Source organism: Lytechinus pictus, chromosome 19 (genome assembly GCF_037042905.1).
Source record: "Lytechinus pictus isolate F3 Inbred chromosome 19, Lp3.0, whole genome shotgun sequence".
NCBI classification, from domain to species: Eukaryota; Metazoa; Echinodermata; class Echinoidea; order Temnopleuroida; family Toxopneustidae; genus Lytechinus; species Lytechinus pictus.
The window spans coordinates 9,945,409-9,963,180 of NC_087263.1; the positions used below are offsets into that span (position 1 = coordinate 9,945,409).

A 17,772-nucleotide genomic window follows, 5' to 3' on the forward strand; every position below is an offset into this window, starting at 1 on the left:
GATGGGGGCTTTATGGGGCGCATACCCCGACCCCTAATGAAATAATAATAATAGAAAATTTTACGAACAAGATAAGGAAAGGTAAGAGAGAAGGTTGAATTTTCCTTAATTATCATGTAAAAATCTAGCATAAAAGAAGGACCCCCTAAAAATGTAAGAAGAATAATGTTTGTCATAAAGGACCGTCATTGTACCAAAATTGTTCATTTGGCCCTGACACTGAGCAGCAGCAAAACTAGATATCTGGCAGCCGTCTGTTCGGAGAAGTCTTTTAACTACCAAAAAAAAAAAACTTTTTGTTCTCCCCTTGTAATTAGCGAGTGGGGCCAACAGAGTTCAACGGAACAACCAATTTAACAGAGACTGAAACTTTTGGTCTATAGTAAAACACACACTATTAGAGGCATCTCGCCAACTACAAGAATTCGATAAAGACATTGGTTAAACAAAAGATATAGTCACTTGAACCCAAAATTGAATCAGTGAAAAGAGAAGATCGAAAGCTGCACCAAAAATGTCACGACATCCACATGCACAGGCAAAATTTAGGAGATGAATAGCACACTACATGACACAAAATACAAACTCCATCGAGACATCAACACACAAACATCATACAACACCTCAACACCACTAGCACCCAATCTCACAACGGTACGGTAACAAAGGTACTATTAAGTAAATGAGGTGAGAGTGAGAGACACTTACTGAATTAATGCCCCTCCAAGGTGTCTAATATCCCTCGGTAGTACATGATGTCCAGCACGGTCTGGAGGTCCTGCATGTTGCTGCTGAACACGTACTCGACTTGACCTTAACTCTCCGGACACATAACTCTGAACTGATTAACCTTGATACTGACTGACTCTTAATTGGTCATCGGGGTATATATTTGGGGATATTGCGGGCGCGCCGTGCGTAATGTTCACTCATGCACAGAGCTGAGTGCAGGGCTATTAATCGTTTATCTGGCCGGTTAAGCCCAGGCGACATTGTTTAACGACCCTTTATGCAACAGTACAAAAAATGCACCGCTTATTCGTAGTAAAGAATGCATGATAAATAGAGTTTTCATTTAGAAAACGTCGTCTGCTTGCACAGTCCCTTGGTGTTTTTTCGCAATTCGTGAACAAGTGCATAATAAAGCGTCTGAAGTAGTGAGACTAGATTCGTTATGTACAGTACTGTGGCTATTTGACCCAGACATCGAATTTGGCGTCTAGTCTTCTCTCTAGAATTATTGGTTAAAGTGTAAAATATGACTCTGTGTTTGCAGACGAGAGAAAACGCACCAACGACTGCTCCCACTACCACGCCCCCAAATGCACCAAAACCACCAGCCACTACATAATCATTCTATCGAACTCCAAACTCACATAAGCAAAATCCCCTCTTTTACCACGAGGGCTCAAATTTTGCCCTGTCCCTCCCCTTACAGACACACATCGACTGGATCTAGACTGGATAACATTGTAACATCAGGATCAGTAATTTAGAGGTACAGTTTGTAACTACTCTGTGATCCTTCCACAACTCTTGTAAATAATTTTACTCATGTCATAATGTAATTAATAAATGTTTTTATGAAAGTTGTAAATACAGTTTCAATTAAAATGTTTTGTTTATGTGTTTGTGTGTGGGTGTTAGGGAGAGGGTGTGTGTGTGTGTGTGTTTAAAAAAGGAGCTTTCACAATTGCGATCGTTTGCGATCATTTGGTCACAATATATGTTGCACAGAATCGCAACGGTTGTAAGCAGTCGTACCACCAATTGTGAAAGGGGCTTAAGCAGTCGTACACCAATTGTGAAAGGGGCTAAGGGGGTGCATGTCTCTTTCTTTTTACTTGTGAGGAATCACTTCTGGGCCCCGTCTTACAAAGAGTTACAATTGATCCAATCAATCGTAACTCTATGGAAATCCATCAGCGTCATAATTTTTTTTCTACAGGAAATTTGCAAAATGTCCTTTGTAAACAAACGAAAAACACCAAATTGTTAAGAAATCGATGAATTTATGGATGAACCTTCTAATAAGGAATTTTTTGAGCAAACATGCATTTTATATGTTGACTTGCTGGCTTTCCATAGTTGCGATTGATCGGATTAATCGCAACTCTTTTTAAGACGGGCCCCTGGCATCGAGTTCCGACATTAAAAAATTGACATTATTACAGCAGACATGACACCAACTGTTTCAGAAGTTTAAATATTTCGGTTCCAAAAGGATTAGATCCAACAGAATTTAAATTCAAATATAAAAAAAGAAGATCCGTCGATTTATTTTTCGAAATGTGGTATTATATTCACATAATCGGGTAAAATGTGTTGTATCATGTTATGTTTATAGAAACACTGCAATAAAGGTAAATACATCAATTTTATCACAATCGCTAAAAATAAATTTTCTTGGCCAATTTTTTTTTTTTTTTTTTTTCATGGGATTTTCAACTGAAGCTTGGTGCTATCCTATGAATCTACTGAAATTGTTTAGATGTAGGGAAAATAATTACATTTGAAGAAAATGGATTTAGTCCCTTTTGGAAAGAAGCTCTTTATAATAACGATAATAAGTAAATAATAGGTCGCGACACTGAAATTAGTGAAAAGAACTTTTATTTTCGTTTCTGTGTACATACCTTTTCTCCAATATATACAATGATATTAGAAACATATACAAAACAATTATGGCTTCTGTTAGACAGATCTCATAGATCACTTTCATACCAATTTCCTATGAAATTATGGACAATTGTCAGTGAAAATAGCAGACAATATAAAGTATAAGTAAATAAACTACATACTATTCGGCTCACATTGGCAGGCCACTCCATATCAAGGAAGCTTAACCCCCCCCCTTGTTTTTACATAAACCAGGGAATTGGTCATGTCCCTGCACAAACATAACTGTCTATTGAATAAAACAGTGATGTTGATAATTAGAAATGTATGTAACTTAAAGGACAAGTCCACCCCAACAAAAAGTTGATTTGAATAAAAAGAGAAAAATCCAACAAGCATAACACTGAAAATTTCATCGAAATCGGATGTAAAATAAGAAAGTTATGACATTTTAAAGTTTCGCTTAATTTCACAAAACAGTTATATGCACATCCTGGCTGGTATGCAAATGAGGAGACTATGACGTCATCTACTCACTATTTCTTTTGTTTTTTTATTATATGAAATATTCTAATTTTCTCCTCATTGTCAAGTGATACAACGATTAAATCCTCCCTGAAAATGTGGAATTTAGCATTGTTTAATACTATATGGTTCAGTCAAGTTGGTCCTTATTGTCAAATCTATAAAAAATGACATATTGTATAATTCAAACAATACAAAACAAAAGAAATAGTGAGTGATTGACATCATCGACTGACTCACCTAGTTGTGCATATCACTGTTTTGTGAAAAATAAGGAAAACTTTAAAATGTCATTAATTCTTATTTTACATCCGATTTTGATGAAATTTTCAGCACTATGCTAGTTTGATTTTTTTCTATTTATTCATTCAAGTATATTCCTGGGGTGGACTTTACCTTTAATAACAGTATCAGACTCTTGTCATAAGGATGACAGTATTCATAACGTTGCTCCAGTGAAGTTGCTCCGTTTACTTTACACACCCTATGAGAGTGGAGTGGTGTTAAGTTCATTTATAACACACATATCATGAATGAGGATCAGTGGAGGACCGTCCGTGACCCGGAGGAGACAAAGCATTGGAGGGGCACTGTATTATTTGTGAACAATGCTATGCCCCTCCAATGCTTTGTCTTCTCCGGGTCACGGTCCGCCACTGATGAGGATTACAATTTTTTGGCAGCTTTTGCAAATGTTCACACCATAATTTCCACAAAAACAATAAACAAATTAACTGTCTTCAAAACAAAGAATGAAAGCATCACATTATGTACAAATCTGCGTATGAACAAAATCAATTAATGGAAATGAGTAAATACAGGCTAGAACTTGATATTTTTTCATGATCATTACTAATCGAAAGATAATTTTGAATGAAATATTTTTCTCAATTTAATAAAGAAGAAAGTCAGCAATTCTCAATTGATTTGTTTACTACATGCATGTCACATCAAGAGTGTATTTACAAAATTGTTTTTCGTATATTTCTTAATCCAATAAAAACAAATCAAAATCTAGGTTTGGCATTTACATAGTATACTCGTTTCATCACGAATAATGGAAACATGGATGGAAATGACTAAATACAGACTGGAACCAGATTTTCTTCTTTTAAAGATCATTATTTATCGAAAGATAATTTTGAATAAAGATTTCAAGCAAACCTTTTGATTAATAAAAGTAAATAAAATATTTTTCTCAATTCATTAAACAAGAAAGTAAGCAATTCTCAATTGATTTGTATACTTCATGCACGTCACATCAAGAGTGTATTTACAAAATTGTTTTCCGTTTATTTCTTAATCCAATAAAAACAAAAGAAAATCTAGTCTAGGCATTTACATAGTATACTCGTTCATCACGAATATAAAAGTACAAGTTATTAGACTCATTTAAAAAAACAGATTTGATACCCATTTAAAACTTAAGAAACCAAAACTATATCTTTTTTTATTCGAATATTTCGATATCCCTTTATCGATGCTAATTTTAGTATACATACCGGTATAGGCTTTTTACTACCCTACAAATACCTTTAATCCGCAACATAAGCATTAAGTACAATGTGACGATCAATTACTTGAATAAAAGAGCAATCGAAAATGAAATGATCATATTCAATCAATATATTTCTTGTGTGACAAAATATTACCCCGGAAACTCAAATGTTTATCATATATACACATTAAAAACACCGAAACTACTATTTCTTATTGGACACAATAAGCAATAAGGTTATCTCATTCAAAGAAGAACATATGCGGCACTCAAATAAAATCATACCATCAGCTCACTTTACTTGTATACTAATATCAGTAGAAATACGTTTACCTCTCCTTACAAGTGTACCGACAAGTGACCAATTAAAATATTATGCAAGTGAAATCAGCTGTTATACAATAAAAAAAACAATAATACTCCCCATGTACACTTACAAGAGAAAGAGAGAAAAAAAATCATTTTCCATTGACGATCTTCAAGAGTTAATAATAGTACGCGACATTAAGATTAATGAAAGAAACTATAAACTTAGTTTCTGTTTATATACCTTTCCTCCAATGATAACATAAACTGATATTAGAGACTTTTGCAAGGCAATCATGGCTTCTGTTAGACTGATATCATAGTTGTGATATCATCTTTTCACAACAGCTTCCACTAAAATCATGGACAATAGGAAGAGAAAATAGCAGACAATATAAAGTACAGGCAAGTATATAAACCATAATAATATTCCGCTCACATTGATGGGCCACTCTTTACCAAGGAAGTTTATATTTTTTTGTTTACATAAACCAGGGAATCGTTCGTGTCCCTGCACATAAATGACTGTTTATTGAATAAAATTTCACCAATTATTAATTGATGTTGATAATTAGTTATGCACATGTATGTAACTTAATAACAGTACACTGTAAAAACTGTAGTGTTAAAACTGACACCAGTGGGTGTTAATAGAGGACCACACCCTCTGGTGTTAAAATTACACCCTAGAGATTGAATATAACACCAAAGAGTGTACATGTAGCAACCAAAGGTGTTGCAATAACACCTATAGTTGCTAAAATAACACTGTCAATTTAACACCGGTGTAAAATAACTGGTGTGGTCCTCTATGTACACCGGTTAACAAGGCAGTTTTTGCTGTGTACTATATCATAAATATAAACTCTTGTCATAAGAAAGGCTGACAGTCGTTGCTCCGTTTATTTTACACACTCTACGAGAGTGGTGTTAAGTACATTTATAACATACATATCATATATGATTATTACAATTTTTCTCAGCTTTCGCAAATGTTCACACCAAGATTCCACAAAAACAATAAACAAATGAATTGTCTTTGAAACAAAGAATGAAAGCTTCGCATTATATACAAATCTGCGTCTGAAAAAAAAAAATCAATTAATGGAAACATGGATGGAAATGACTAAATACAGACTGGAACTTGATATTTTTTTAAAGATAATTACTTATCGAAAGATAATTTTGAAGAAAGGTTTCAAGCAAACCTTTTAATTAATAAAAAAACAACTGAATAAATATTTTTCTCAATACAATAAACAAAACAAGAAAGTAAGCGATTCTCAATTGATTCGTATACTTCATGCACGTCACATCAAGAGTGTATTTACAAATTAGTTTTTCGTATATGTCTAAATGCAATAAAAAGAAAAGAAAATCGAGTTTTTACATTTACTCGTTTCATCACGAATATAAAAATACAAGTTATTAGACTCATTTTTAACTGATTTGATACCAATTTAAAAATTAACGAACCCAAACTATATCTTTTCTGATTCGAATATTTCGAGATCCCTTTATCGTAACTAATTTGAGAATATATATGCTCTTTACTACTCTACAAATACCTTATCCGCTACATCAAAATTAAGTACAATGTGACAATCAATTACTTGAATACAAGAGCAATCGAAAATGAAGTGCTCATATTCAATCAATATATTTGTTTAACGACAAAATATTACCATGGAAACATGATTGTTTATTATACATCTATACACATTAGAAACACAGAAAATACTATTTCATATATATATATGTCTATGGACACATTAAGCAGAGCTTTCACAACATATCTTGTTTTTAAAGGTCACTGCAAAATTTCCTTTTTTGTGTGAAAAACCCCTCTGGTGTGTAGTGTTTTCAAACAAACTAGCGATCTGCATATAAATTCATACTACTAAATCATCAAAATTATGTGCACATTTTACTCTTATATTACACACGTATGGGCCTATGCAGGCTTATCAAAGTTTAACGCGATGTGAAAGATGGGAAGTATATCAACTGTGCACGATCCGTGTTTATATAAAAAAGGCTATCAAGACGCATACGGTAAATAATATGTTGGCGTGAATTTCTTAGTATGCATGCATTGTGTACAGGTTATATTATTCTCAAAACAACAACAACAAAAAGAAGACTTCATGTACGAATGGATGTACAGCATTTAGCATCACGTGAATAAAGCATTAACATTTTATTTCGCAAGCTATTAGCGAATTTTTTTTCTATTATTTGCTATATCTAAAGTGAAAATACATGATCATATACATCTATGATCTAGTTTTCATCCTCCTCCACAAAATATTCGTCGCATTTAAACAAAACAATATGTACTGATAATAGTTCATGAAGTATGATATTATATAAATGTATGTCATATGCGATATTACTTCGATCATACGCTGAAAGATATCTGTCTTCCACACGCAATGTGAATTATCAGCAAATACAAATGTTTTCACTTATTAGTCACATTTCTTTGAAATACATATACATTCCAGCGAATGTGACGCAAATGAGCTGCGAATATGCCAATTCCTTAATACACCATGACAAACATTTGCCTCTTTAAAGGGGTACTCCGGACTGAAAAGAATTATATCGAAATAAATTGAGTTAAATTCACTAAGCAAATGGCTGATAGTATGCATGATTCATAAAAAATGTACTAAAAAGAAGAACTTAAAAACACATTTGATATTACAATTTTCATTTCATTTCATGGTTTATTTATTTCCAGTAAAAGCAGTCATACACATACTGCAGCTAAAAAGCTGACATGTATGTATTTACAAAGGTATAACAATTGCACATGTAGCATAAAACAATTATGTAATAATGATAAAACTAATGGTACATTAAAAAAATTCCAGTATACAATGAAATTACAATGAAAATACACACTTTACGAGTTATAAAGAAGATCAAGAAAATACGGTATTGCACTATGTTTAAAACGGGAGGTCCTGCATTTGCATTGCATATACTTTTGTTCATTGTGTAAAGTCATGCCAACAACGTTCCTTTCCGGTAACCAGTTTTTACAATGTGGATTTTTGCTTACAGATACTGCAAAATCAGAGCATAATTGTTCACGTCTATCTTTTAGTGTCACCAGTTTGCATCGTTTTAAAGCATCTTCATAAGTTGAATAACTTTTGCCTAAGATAATTTTACAAACTCTTTTCTGGATTCTTTCTAGTTTCTGTACATGATCTAAAGTTAAACTTCGATTAAACACAGGCACACAATATTCTAAGACAGGGCGGATGTATCCGATATATATTTGTATTAAGTCAGAAATTGATAATTTATATTTTTTCACTAATCTAAACATATATAGCTTTTTATTGCACTTTTTTAACATTTCATTTATATGGAAGTCCCATTTTAAATTATGTTGGATATAGACTCCTAAAATCTTTAAGGTATCAACATAAGGCAGTTCTGATTCGCCGATATGCAAAGACTCACATAAGGGTGCATTTTTCATAAATGTTATGTTCTTTGCCATACACTTACTAGGATTTAGTGTCATATGATTACTGTTTGTCCATTCTAATAAATCATCTAATACATTTTGTAATATTGATAGTTTTTGTAAGTTTCTGTTTTCAAGTAACGTGAGATCATCAACGTATTTGAAATAAGGCAACAATTGTTCTTGACAAGCATCATTAAACATAAAAAAAAATAAAATGGGTCCTAATTTTGTGCCTTGGGGCACTCCGGCGTGGGTGGTTACATATTCTGAAAAGTTATTCTGATATTTTACGCACTGAGATCTTTGTTCTAAAAAACTAATGATCCAATCAATGATAAACGGTCTAACTCTAAAATCAATTAATTTTCTAACCAAAATATTATGGTCCAACTTGTCAAACGCTTTGGAAAAATCAGTACAAATAATAGTTGATATAGATTTGGGTTTCTCACAATTTTCTAAAATACTTTGTAATAATTTGATGAGATAATGCGATGTTGATAATCCAGGAATGTTGCCATATTGGTTTAAATCAATACATTGAGAAACATCTTCCAAAAGCCATTTAACAATAAAGGATTCTGCTATTTTAGAGAGACGGCTTGTTAGAGCAATTGGGCGTAGTTGAGTAAGAGTAGGGGGTTGTGACTTTGGGAGAGGAACAAGTCGACTGTTTTTCCACTGCCATGGTACAATACCTAAATTAAAAGATGCATTTAAGATATATGTTACAGGTTTACTAAATTCATAAGAAAATTCACGTAAAATGCGAGGTGGAAGGTCTTCCTTCAAACCTGCTTTATTGCTCTTTATCTTTCGAAGGGCATTGTATACTTCATATTGTTGAACTCCTGGGCATTTTGAATTTGAAGGCAAGTATGCAGGCAATCTGTTCTTGTCAAGAGGTTCTAGATCCTTAGTTACTGATATAAATGGTTCATTGATAGCATCAGCTATTTTTATATAACATTTAGGGTCATTATCTGAAATACCTTCTACACTTATAACAGGGGTGTTTACATGGCCTTTAGTTATTATCTTAATTTGTTTATACCAAGCACCTGGGTTTGTAGTTTTGAGATGTGATATACGAGTATTATAATAATATTTTTTTCTATGACTTATCATTCTATTTATTTTATTTCGTAAACGTCAAAAAAGCGTTTTATTTTTTGTTTGAAAGGCCCTTTCCCTTTGAATAAACATATCTTTTATTTGTGGAGTCATCCATTCCTTATCATTGTCATTTAGTTCTACTTCTTTGGTAGGTAGAAATTCATTCAATTTAGATAATACAGAATTAGACAACAAAGAACACTTATCAGAAGGGTCCGATGGTTGTAACACATCACTCCAAGAATTTTGTGTGACCCACTGACCAAATAATCGTAATCTACTATCAGGAATAGGACGTACAATTCTTTTTTTAACTTTCTTTGCTGAACGTGTTATAGATGGCAAAGGTGATAATAAAATACAATTATGATCACTTCTACCAAGGGGTGAAAGTGTAGTCACTGGTAAGATTTTTTTTTCACAATTTGTAATAATTATATCTAGTATATTATCCTCTCTAGTTGGCACATTTACAATTTGATTAAAATTTTCAAGATTAATAATACTCTGAACATCTAGGTCATTCATATCACCTACTATAAATATACCAGCATTTGGATGTTGTAAAAGTACAATATCAATAGTTGAAGTAATATGTCTGATATATTCATTTTGATATTGACAGCGAGGTGGAAAGTACATTACACAAATAACAATACATGAGATTTCACGTGGCAGTGATCTTGGTCTCAAAGCGACCCAAATCGCTTCAACTTCATCAGGTATATTACAAGGAAACGTACGTGGGTGAAAACGATCATTAGCGTACAAAGCTACTCCTCCTCCCCTTCTGCCGATTCTAGATTGTAAAACTAACTGATAACCGTCTATGGATAAGTGATCGGGAGGTATATTCTCATCTGTCCATGTTTCCGTTAATGCGATTAAATCTACTTTCTCATTCCTAGCAACAAACTTCACTTCATCAGTTTTGTTATTTAGGGAGCGAACATTACTCAAAAGCATACAGGGTAAATCAAAAACATTTTCTTTTAACAATGTAACAGTGTTTAGATTATTTGCATGTATATGACATTTCTTTCTCTGTTCTTTCCGTTCTCTTATCAAGACAGGTATGCTATTTATGTCTAAATTAATTGTTTTCCGTCTTCCTTTGGATCATAGTTCAGATTTACTGGTTGACTTGAATGGTAAATAAGATCTGAATGGTAGTAACTTCTTCTCAGTGGGTAGGCAGTTGTATTTAACTCTCCAATACTATTGACGTTTAGTCTGCGAGGCTCTTGTCGTTCCAGATGTTCATTGTTGTTACATGCATATGGTCCTGGGTTAAGTTCTATATCTCCACAAATAGTAAGGGAAATCTGGAATGTTGCAGTTGAGTTTGAATAATATTGAATGTGGTTGCCCAAATATTTCAACTTAAGTTTTCTTTTTATCAATGAGGGTTGAGTAAAGTGTGAATACTTAGCAGATGTAGAGTTAGTAACACCACAATGAAATGTATTCCATTCACATCCAATCAGGGTTAATAAAAGAAGAACACCAATGATCAATTTCAATACCATGATGTAAGTACAGCTGTTAATGTCATTTGCATCAAGTTACTGAAAAGAAAACTTTCCATAGATACCATCTGTAATCCATCACCATGGAAAAGTCTTGACACTGACTGCATGTAGTTTTGGCAATATGGTGTGCATGTAGACCTGTATCAGGTTCTTCAGCATCCATAGTCAGCATAGTCATTCTCAAATTTCCCGCACAAACCACGAAAAAAAACTCCTCAAAGTTTGTCTACAAGAAGCTAGAAGTTCTAATAAAACAATGTTTGCAATATAAAAAGCAGAGTATATAATTATCCAGGTAAAATCCAGCAATTCGCAAAGAGCTGTGTGTTATGGGCAACCTCCAAGATACACACATTTCGTCCACACACCTACAAATGATCATTATTGAACCTTGAATAATCAACTTCACATTTATTTGTATACTACACACTGTCACAACGTCAAAATGCAGTAAATTGCTTCAGATCGTGCTGTAACTATAGCAATCCGGTGCAGCGACCACAAACAGAATTAAACAAGTGGAACGCCTCTGGCAGTCTCGCCTGCATTACGTAATTTGATATAGCAGCAATGCTAACTTTGAAAACTACTATAAAATAATCATTCACAAAAACGCCATTCATATAATGACATAATACCACGTTCATTGACCATAAATGACATTTGAACGGATACTTAAGACTGTCAACTACACCCATTTCCACATTTCATTCACTCTATCCATAAACTTTCAAAGTTATGATGGCAATTCAACAATTACCCCAACATGGCCTAAGTTTGTTGACCTTAACTGACCTTTGACTTGGTTTGTGACCTGAAACTCACAGGGGATGTTCAGTGATGCTTGATTACTCTTATATCCCAAGTTTTATGAACTAGATCCATAAACTTTCAGAGTTAGGATGGTAATTCAATACCCCCAGCACGGCCAAAGTTCATTGACCTTTAATGACCTTTGATCATGGTCATGTGACCTGAAACTCGTACAGGATGTTCACTAATACTTTGACCCTAAATGACCTTTGACCTTGGTCACGTGACCTGAAACTCGAGCAGGATGCTCACTAATACTTGATTAACCTTATGCCTAAGTTTCATGAACTAGGTCCATATACTTTCTAAGTTATGATGTCATTTCAAAAACTTAACCTTCGGTTAAGATTTTGAAAATAATTTTCCCAACATGGTCTAAGTTCATTGACCCTAAATGACCTTTGACCTTAGTCATGTGACATGAAACTCAGGCAGGATGTTTAGTAATACTTGATTAACCTTATGTCCAAGTTTCATGAACTAGGTCTATATACTTTCTAAGTTATGATGTCATTTCAAAAACTTAACCTTAGGTTAAGATTTGATGTTGACGCCGCCGCCGTCGCCGTCGGAAAAGCGGCGCCTATAGTTTCGCTCTGCTATGCAGGCGAGACAATAAAAACATAAAGTCGTAAAGTATTTCGTGTGTACAAAGCGATATGTGTCAGCTTTTGTGGTAGAAAATAACTGCTTAGTAATCATGTATTAGTAAATAAAATATAGCATTCTGTCAGTATTAACAGTTGTAATGCGTACGTGTACTCTTATCGACATTTGCCTATACATGCTGGTAGGCAATTTCCAGTGTAAAAAGACAATATGATTTCACGACTTCAAAACAAATAGTTGTCTAAAACTAAGTTACACCTTCTAAATTATAAAAAAGGGAGATATACAATCAATGATACAATTAAGTTATTGTAAGTCTATGACTGAGCATGTATATACAGAAAACTCTTTACCTTTGATTGATAGTAAAAATTAAACGCATGATACTTTTGACAAATCTATTTCTCGGCATATCTATTCACCATAATGTGTTGATTAAATTTTCTTTGAACTTGTATATCACTGACATTTGGCTTCCTTGATTTCCGCTTTAAATTTGACTTACAAGACATATTCGTCAGGTTTGTGACATATAATGCAAACTTAAAGCATATTCATGATATAAGCTGATGTGTGGGCACTCATGATATCCATTAAATATAGGCCTAATACAATATCGCATAATATGGAAGCACATATCAAAACTCAATCGAAAAGTTTTTGATATGAAAATTTAAATCGCGTTCATCCAGTGATGTACTCCAAAGATAATTATCAAAACATGCACTTTATAATCCTGGACAATCCAAAATGACTTGAACGGTTAATTGTAAAACAGGTTCAGGCAGAATATACACAATCCGATTTTCTAAAACAAACAATATAAAAGAAACTGTTGACGAATTAACAAGATTTACATCAAACCAGAATAGCATGTCTGCAATGTAATAAGCTTTTAACTTTTTAATTTTCTTGGGAACCCTATTTAATTGGGGTAAAGTGATCACGTATGAATCTATATCAACGTTAGAATTAAGTGAGAACCATACAAATCACCATGACAACTGTTCAAGATCTTAAATTTATATTTCAAACTACATATGAAACTACCAAATAGGGGCCCCATCGTGACAAATTACCGGTGAACCGAATTGTTGAATGATTGTTTGGTCAGGATCGTTTCAATAGTTCAGTTTTTTCTCCTTTTATGAGAACGTTAACCAATGCTATTTAATTATTAGATTATTCCTGACTGTACTGATAGTGGATCAAGTCCTGCAGTGACATAAGAGTTCATTACTGACTAACACATGATCACAAAGGCAAGAAGATACTTGAACAGGTATAGAAAGTGCCTTTGTGAGGGAATAATTAATGATCTACGAGCTCCAGACCCTACATGGGATTCTGCATAGGTTACACCTGTCGCATCAGCAGGCATATTGGGTTGTTCACTGGCAGACCTGCTCCTACTGGTTGTCTTCTCTGTGCTAGGAATACCAGAATAACCAGGGGGCCACTCAAAGTCGTTGCACGTTGCAGCACCTACGGTAGATGTTATGTCATGTGAACAGCAGGAGAAATGGGTCGTATCGGGTAGGAGGAAGATAGCTCGGGTGGTGTGCCCATTATGTGTAATGTTATGCACTTTGACGAGATCCCGGTCGTTCTGGAAGCACGTCAGTATAGTTGGTATACTTCCGGTCTTGGCCCAACAATGTACTTCATACGGATACTCACTATCACTCAAAGTGATGAAGCAATCTGCCGGACCGGGGGGACGTTGTACAACAACCTCCTTCTTCTGAGTATCATACAGAACGTTTTCCAAACTATGCCACACTCCGATGAGTATGTACCGATCTTCATCTACGGTGTCAACGTTATCTATTGTCATATTCACACAGGCAGATGTATCTTTGTCTGCGACAGTGGTAGTGAATCTAGAGACTTGAGCTGGATCTTTGAAGCCATCAATATCATATTGTCCATCGATGCAGAAAGGACGACGTTTTGATTCGAACTGAATTGTGTAATAAAGAGAAAACTGGAGTGTACTGGTTGGACGCTCGAGATAGAATGTGACTACGCCACGTGTACCTGCTTCCAACGTAACCGGTTCGGAGAGCCTTAAGTTGCCTGCTACAAGAATCGGACAAGCAAAGAAGAAGGCTAAGGCGAGAATCACCCGATTGAGGAGGGTCAAGATAGAAAAACAATTCGTATTGTTTCGATGTTCACTCTGCAAGAAGAGTATAAGATAGAAAAAGGAATTAGTCATGTGAATTCGGAGCAATATTTAAAATACACTTTTTTCACACGTCGTCTTCTTTTCTATATGATCTGGTAAATCAAACGGTATATAAATTAGTTCAGCCTGCAAAGCTCTGAAAGATCTGAACAAAGTGAAAGAAAATGATATTGAATTTCACTGCTCCATGTTAACAGGAACATCAAATAATTCAAATTCTCCGGTCGAAATATTTCAATCAAGACGAAACTTAACAATAAACCATGGAGTTATCAACACTCCATGAATAAACCAACACAGCTAGGGCAGAAAATTGCCTAAAACTTGCAATTACATGCAATTTGAGTTTCAAATATACAGGGGCACACTTTTAAAAATGGTAAGGACATGCCCTTGATTTCGAATTGCACTGGATCAATTTGTGGCTGTCTTTGTGGCTGTCCTATTCCCGACACTCCTGTAAACGATTAGCTTTATTCCTGATTTTGGATTTACCGCGTCGTTTTCATTGGTCATGCTGGAGACAGGAAAATCGTCCGCAGCTGGCATCTCACTCTCATGAAGTTGCGTTTTTGGTTTGGAGACACGAGGCACACTGAAACATTATATGAAATAGAATAGGTTATACACAAATCGGGATGATTTTCTTTTTCTGAGGTGCATATCTTTAAAAAAAGTGTAGACTAAGACATTCGTGAGACATGTAAGATAAGCTAAGATATTCATGTATTATACATAAAAAAGAGTCAAACCAAAGACTCTTACCGTATGCAGCGAATAGGTGCCTTGATAATGTCGGGAATTGGTAACCTCGTTACAGTTTGCCAGGGATTATGTGGGTGAAACATACAAAAAGACCATGTTAAAGTGAGGTATGTCGTAGTTGCCTTTTAAAACTACTAAGGGATTATGAAGTTATCTAATATAGTTGCAATTAGATTACATGTAAAGATGAATTTTAAACTCAGAATTCAGACCATTGTCCCCCTCAGCAGTTATTGTTTTAAAAACGCTGTATTAACATTAATGACTTGTATTTAGTATTATCAGTAAAAAAGAATGAATGTAATACAAGATTAAAAGGATTTCACGTTCACTGAAATCCAATGATCTCAAATTCTTTCAATTCCATTATTTTTCTGTGTTCTAGTACGCTGAAAATAGAGAACGTGTAGAATACTTACCTGCGTCAAAATCGAAGCATTTGGGAGAGTTACGCGAATTTGGTTGCAGAACTCGAAGTTAATGCCAGAGATCCAAGAGTCTCTGAACATCGCTTGGCAGTTTCCGTCAGATCGAAAGTTCTTCTCTGTATCATTATACCCTTCCTTGTGCATTTCTGCTCTCAACCAAATGATAAATTGTTTGACATCTTCATGACCTCCATCTTCTGCCGCTTGAAGTGGTGTCATTCCATCTGTATCTTTGGCATATATGTTTGCTCCATTTTCTACGAGGTAGGTAACTACCAGCAAGTGTCCTTCTTGTGCCGCTGCATGAAGTGGTGTCCATTTGTTTTTGTCAGCCTGATTAATACAGGCACCCTGGGTGACCATCATTTCCGTAGAATCCATGTCACCATCATCACAGGCAGCCAAAAGAGATTTGCCGCTTTCTGTTCCGTCATTTACATCACATTCTGTGGTGGCAAAGTACTCGAGTAAGTCGGTGTGACCAAGCTGGGCAGCAATGTAGAGAACAGTCATTCCTTGGAACCTCGTTTTCGTAGCTCCATTTGAAATCATATATCGTACAACATCCAACCTGCCACCGTCGACTGCCGCGTGTAATGAAGTCCAACCGTTGTCGGCCATTTTGTCCACGTTTGATCTACGATTGATGAGCTTTTTGACGATCTCAATTGAACCATTGGCTGCAGCAGCATGAAGAGGAATACTCCCTGTGCCATTTTTCTCATTCACATCAGCGCCATTAGAAAGGAGAAGATCGACTATACCTAAGTTACCATTTTGAGCTGCAATGTAGAGGGAAGTAATTCCTCTATATTTGATGTCTATCGCTTCTTTCCACATGAGATATTTCATGACTTCCAGGTGGCCATTTTGGACCGCTGCGTGAAGTGGCGTCCATCCGTCAATGTCATTCTTGTTCAATTTCGATCCGTTCTGAATGAGCGTTTCAACGACTTGAATTCTGCCGGCGGCAGCAGCAGCGTGAAGAGGAATCTTTCCTCTGTGACTCTCTGCATTTACTGATATCCCTCTTGAAATCATAACATTTACGGCATTTAAATGGCCAAGTCTAGATGCCATGTAGAGTGGAGTCTCTCATTTGTATTGGTTCGCTTTAGCTCCATTCTTAAGCAGATATTCTATGACCTCACAATTGTTATTCTGAATTGCATACTCCAACGGTGTCCAGCCTTTCTCATCGCAGCTATTTATATAAAATCCTCGTTGCACGAGATAGCACAAGTTGTCTAAGTCATCATGGGAAGCTGCCAGATGAAGTGAAATGCGATTCATGAAGAATCTGACGATATCCAAATGACCAGATAGTACTGCTCCATAGAGTGAGGCCGTTTCATCAACTCTCCTATCCGCAAGATACTTGACGGTATCCAAGTGACCACGTTTAGCTGCCAGAGCCATTGGTGTCAAACCTGCGTTATCGAATTCTTTCTTCGAGCAGTTTTGATCTATAAGATATTTGACGATTCTAAGTTGACCTTTTGCAGCTGCAATGTGAAGAGGGGCGTAACCACGATGATCCTGTTTGTCAATTTTCGATCCTTGTTCAATGAGATACTTCACGATGTCCAAGTGACCCCCACCTGCTGCCACATGGAGAGGAGTTTGACCAATGTCATCTAGCTCACTGACATCAGCTCCCATCTTGATGAAGTATCGGAGCATGTCTAGGTGACCATGGATAGCTGCCAAGTGCAGGACATCTTTTCCATCATACTTGGTGATCTTGGCTTGCTGCGTTATGAGATACTCAAGTACATCCAAATGACCATTTGAGACTGCCATGTGGACTGGTGTGAAATATTCGTGATCCTCGTTATTCATATCACATCCTTCTTGAATAAGACATTTCGTAATGTCAA

At 35.3% G+C, this 17,772-nt stretch overlaps 1 protein-coding gene across 1 annotated transcript; it reads right to left on the reverse strand.

The window, feature by feature from the left end:
* Positions 1 to 16,987: 16,987 nt before the first annotated feature.
* On the reverse strand, positions 16,988 to 17,695 carry LOC135157668 (ankyrin repeat and protein kinase domain-containing protein 1-like). Its single transcript, XM_064114065.1, has one exon. The coding sequence runs from the start codon at positions 17,693 to 17,695 to the stop codon at positions 16,988 to 16,990; it is 708 nt and encodes a 235-aa protein (XP_063970135.1).
* Positions 17,696 to 17,772: the final 77 nt, after the last annotated feature.

Bases quoted from the DNA above. Each gene is read 5' to 3' on its own strand.
- LOC135157668 (XM_064114065.1), bottom strand. From the start codon at position 17,695: ATGGCAGTCTCAAATGGTCATTTGGATGTACTTGAGTATCTCATAACG.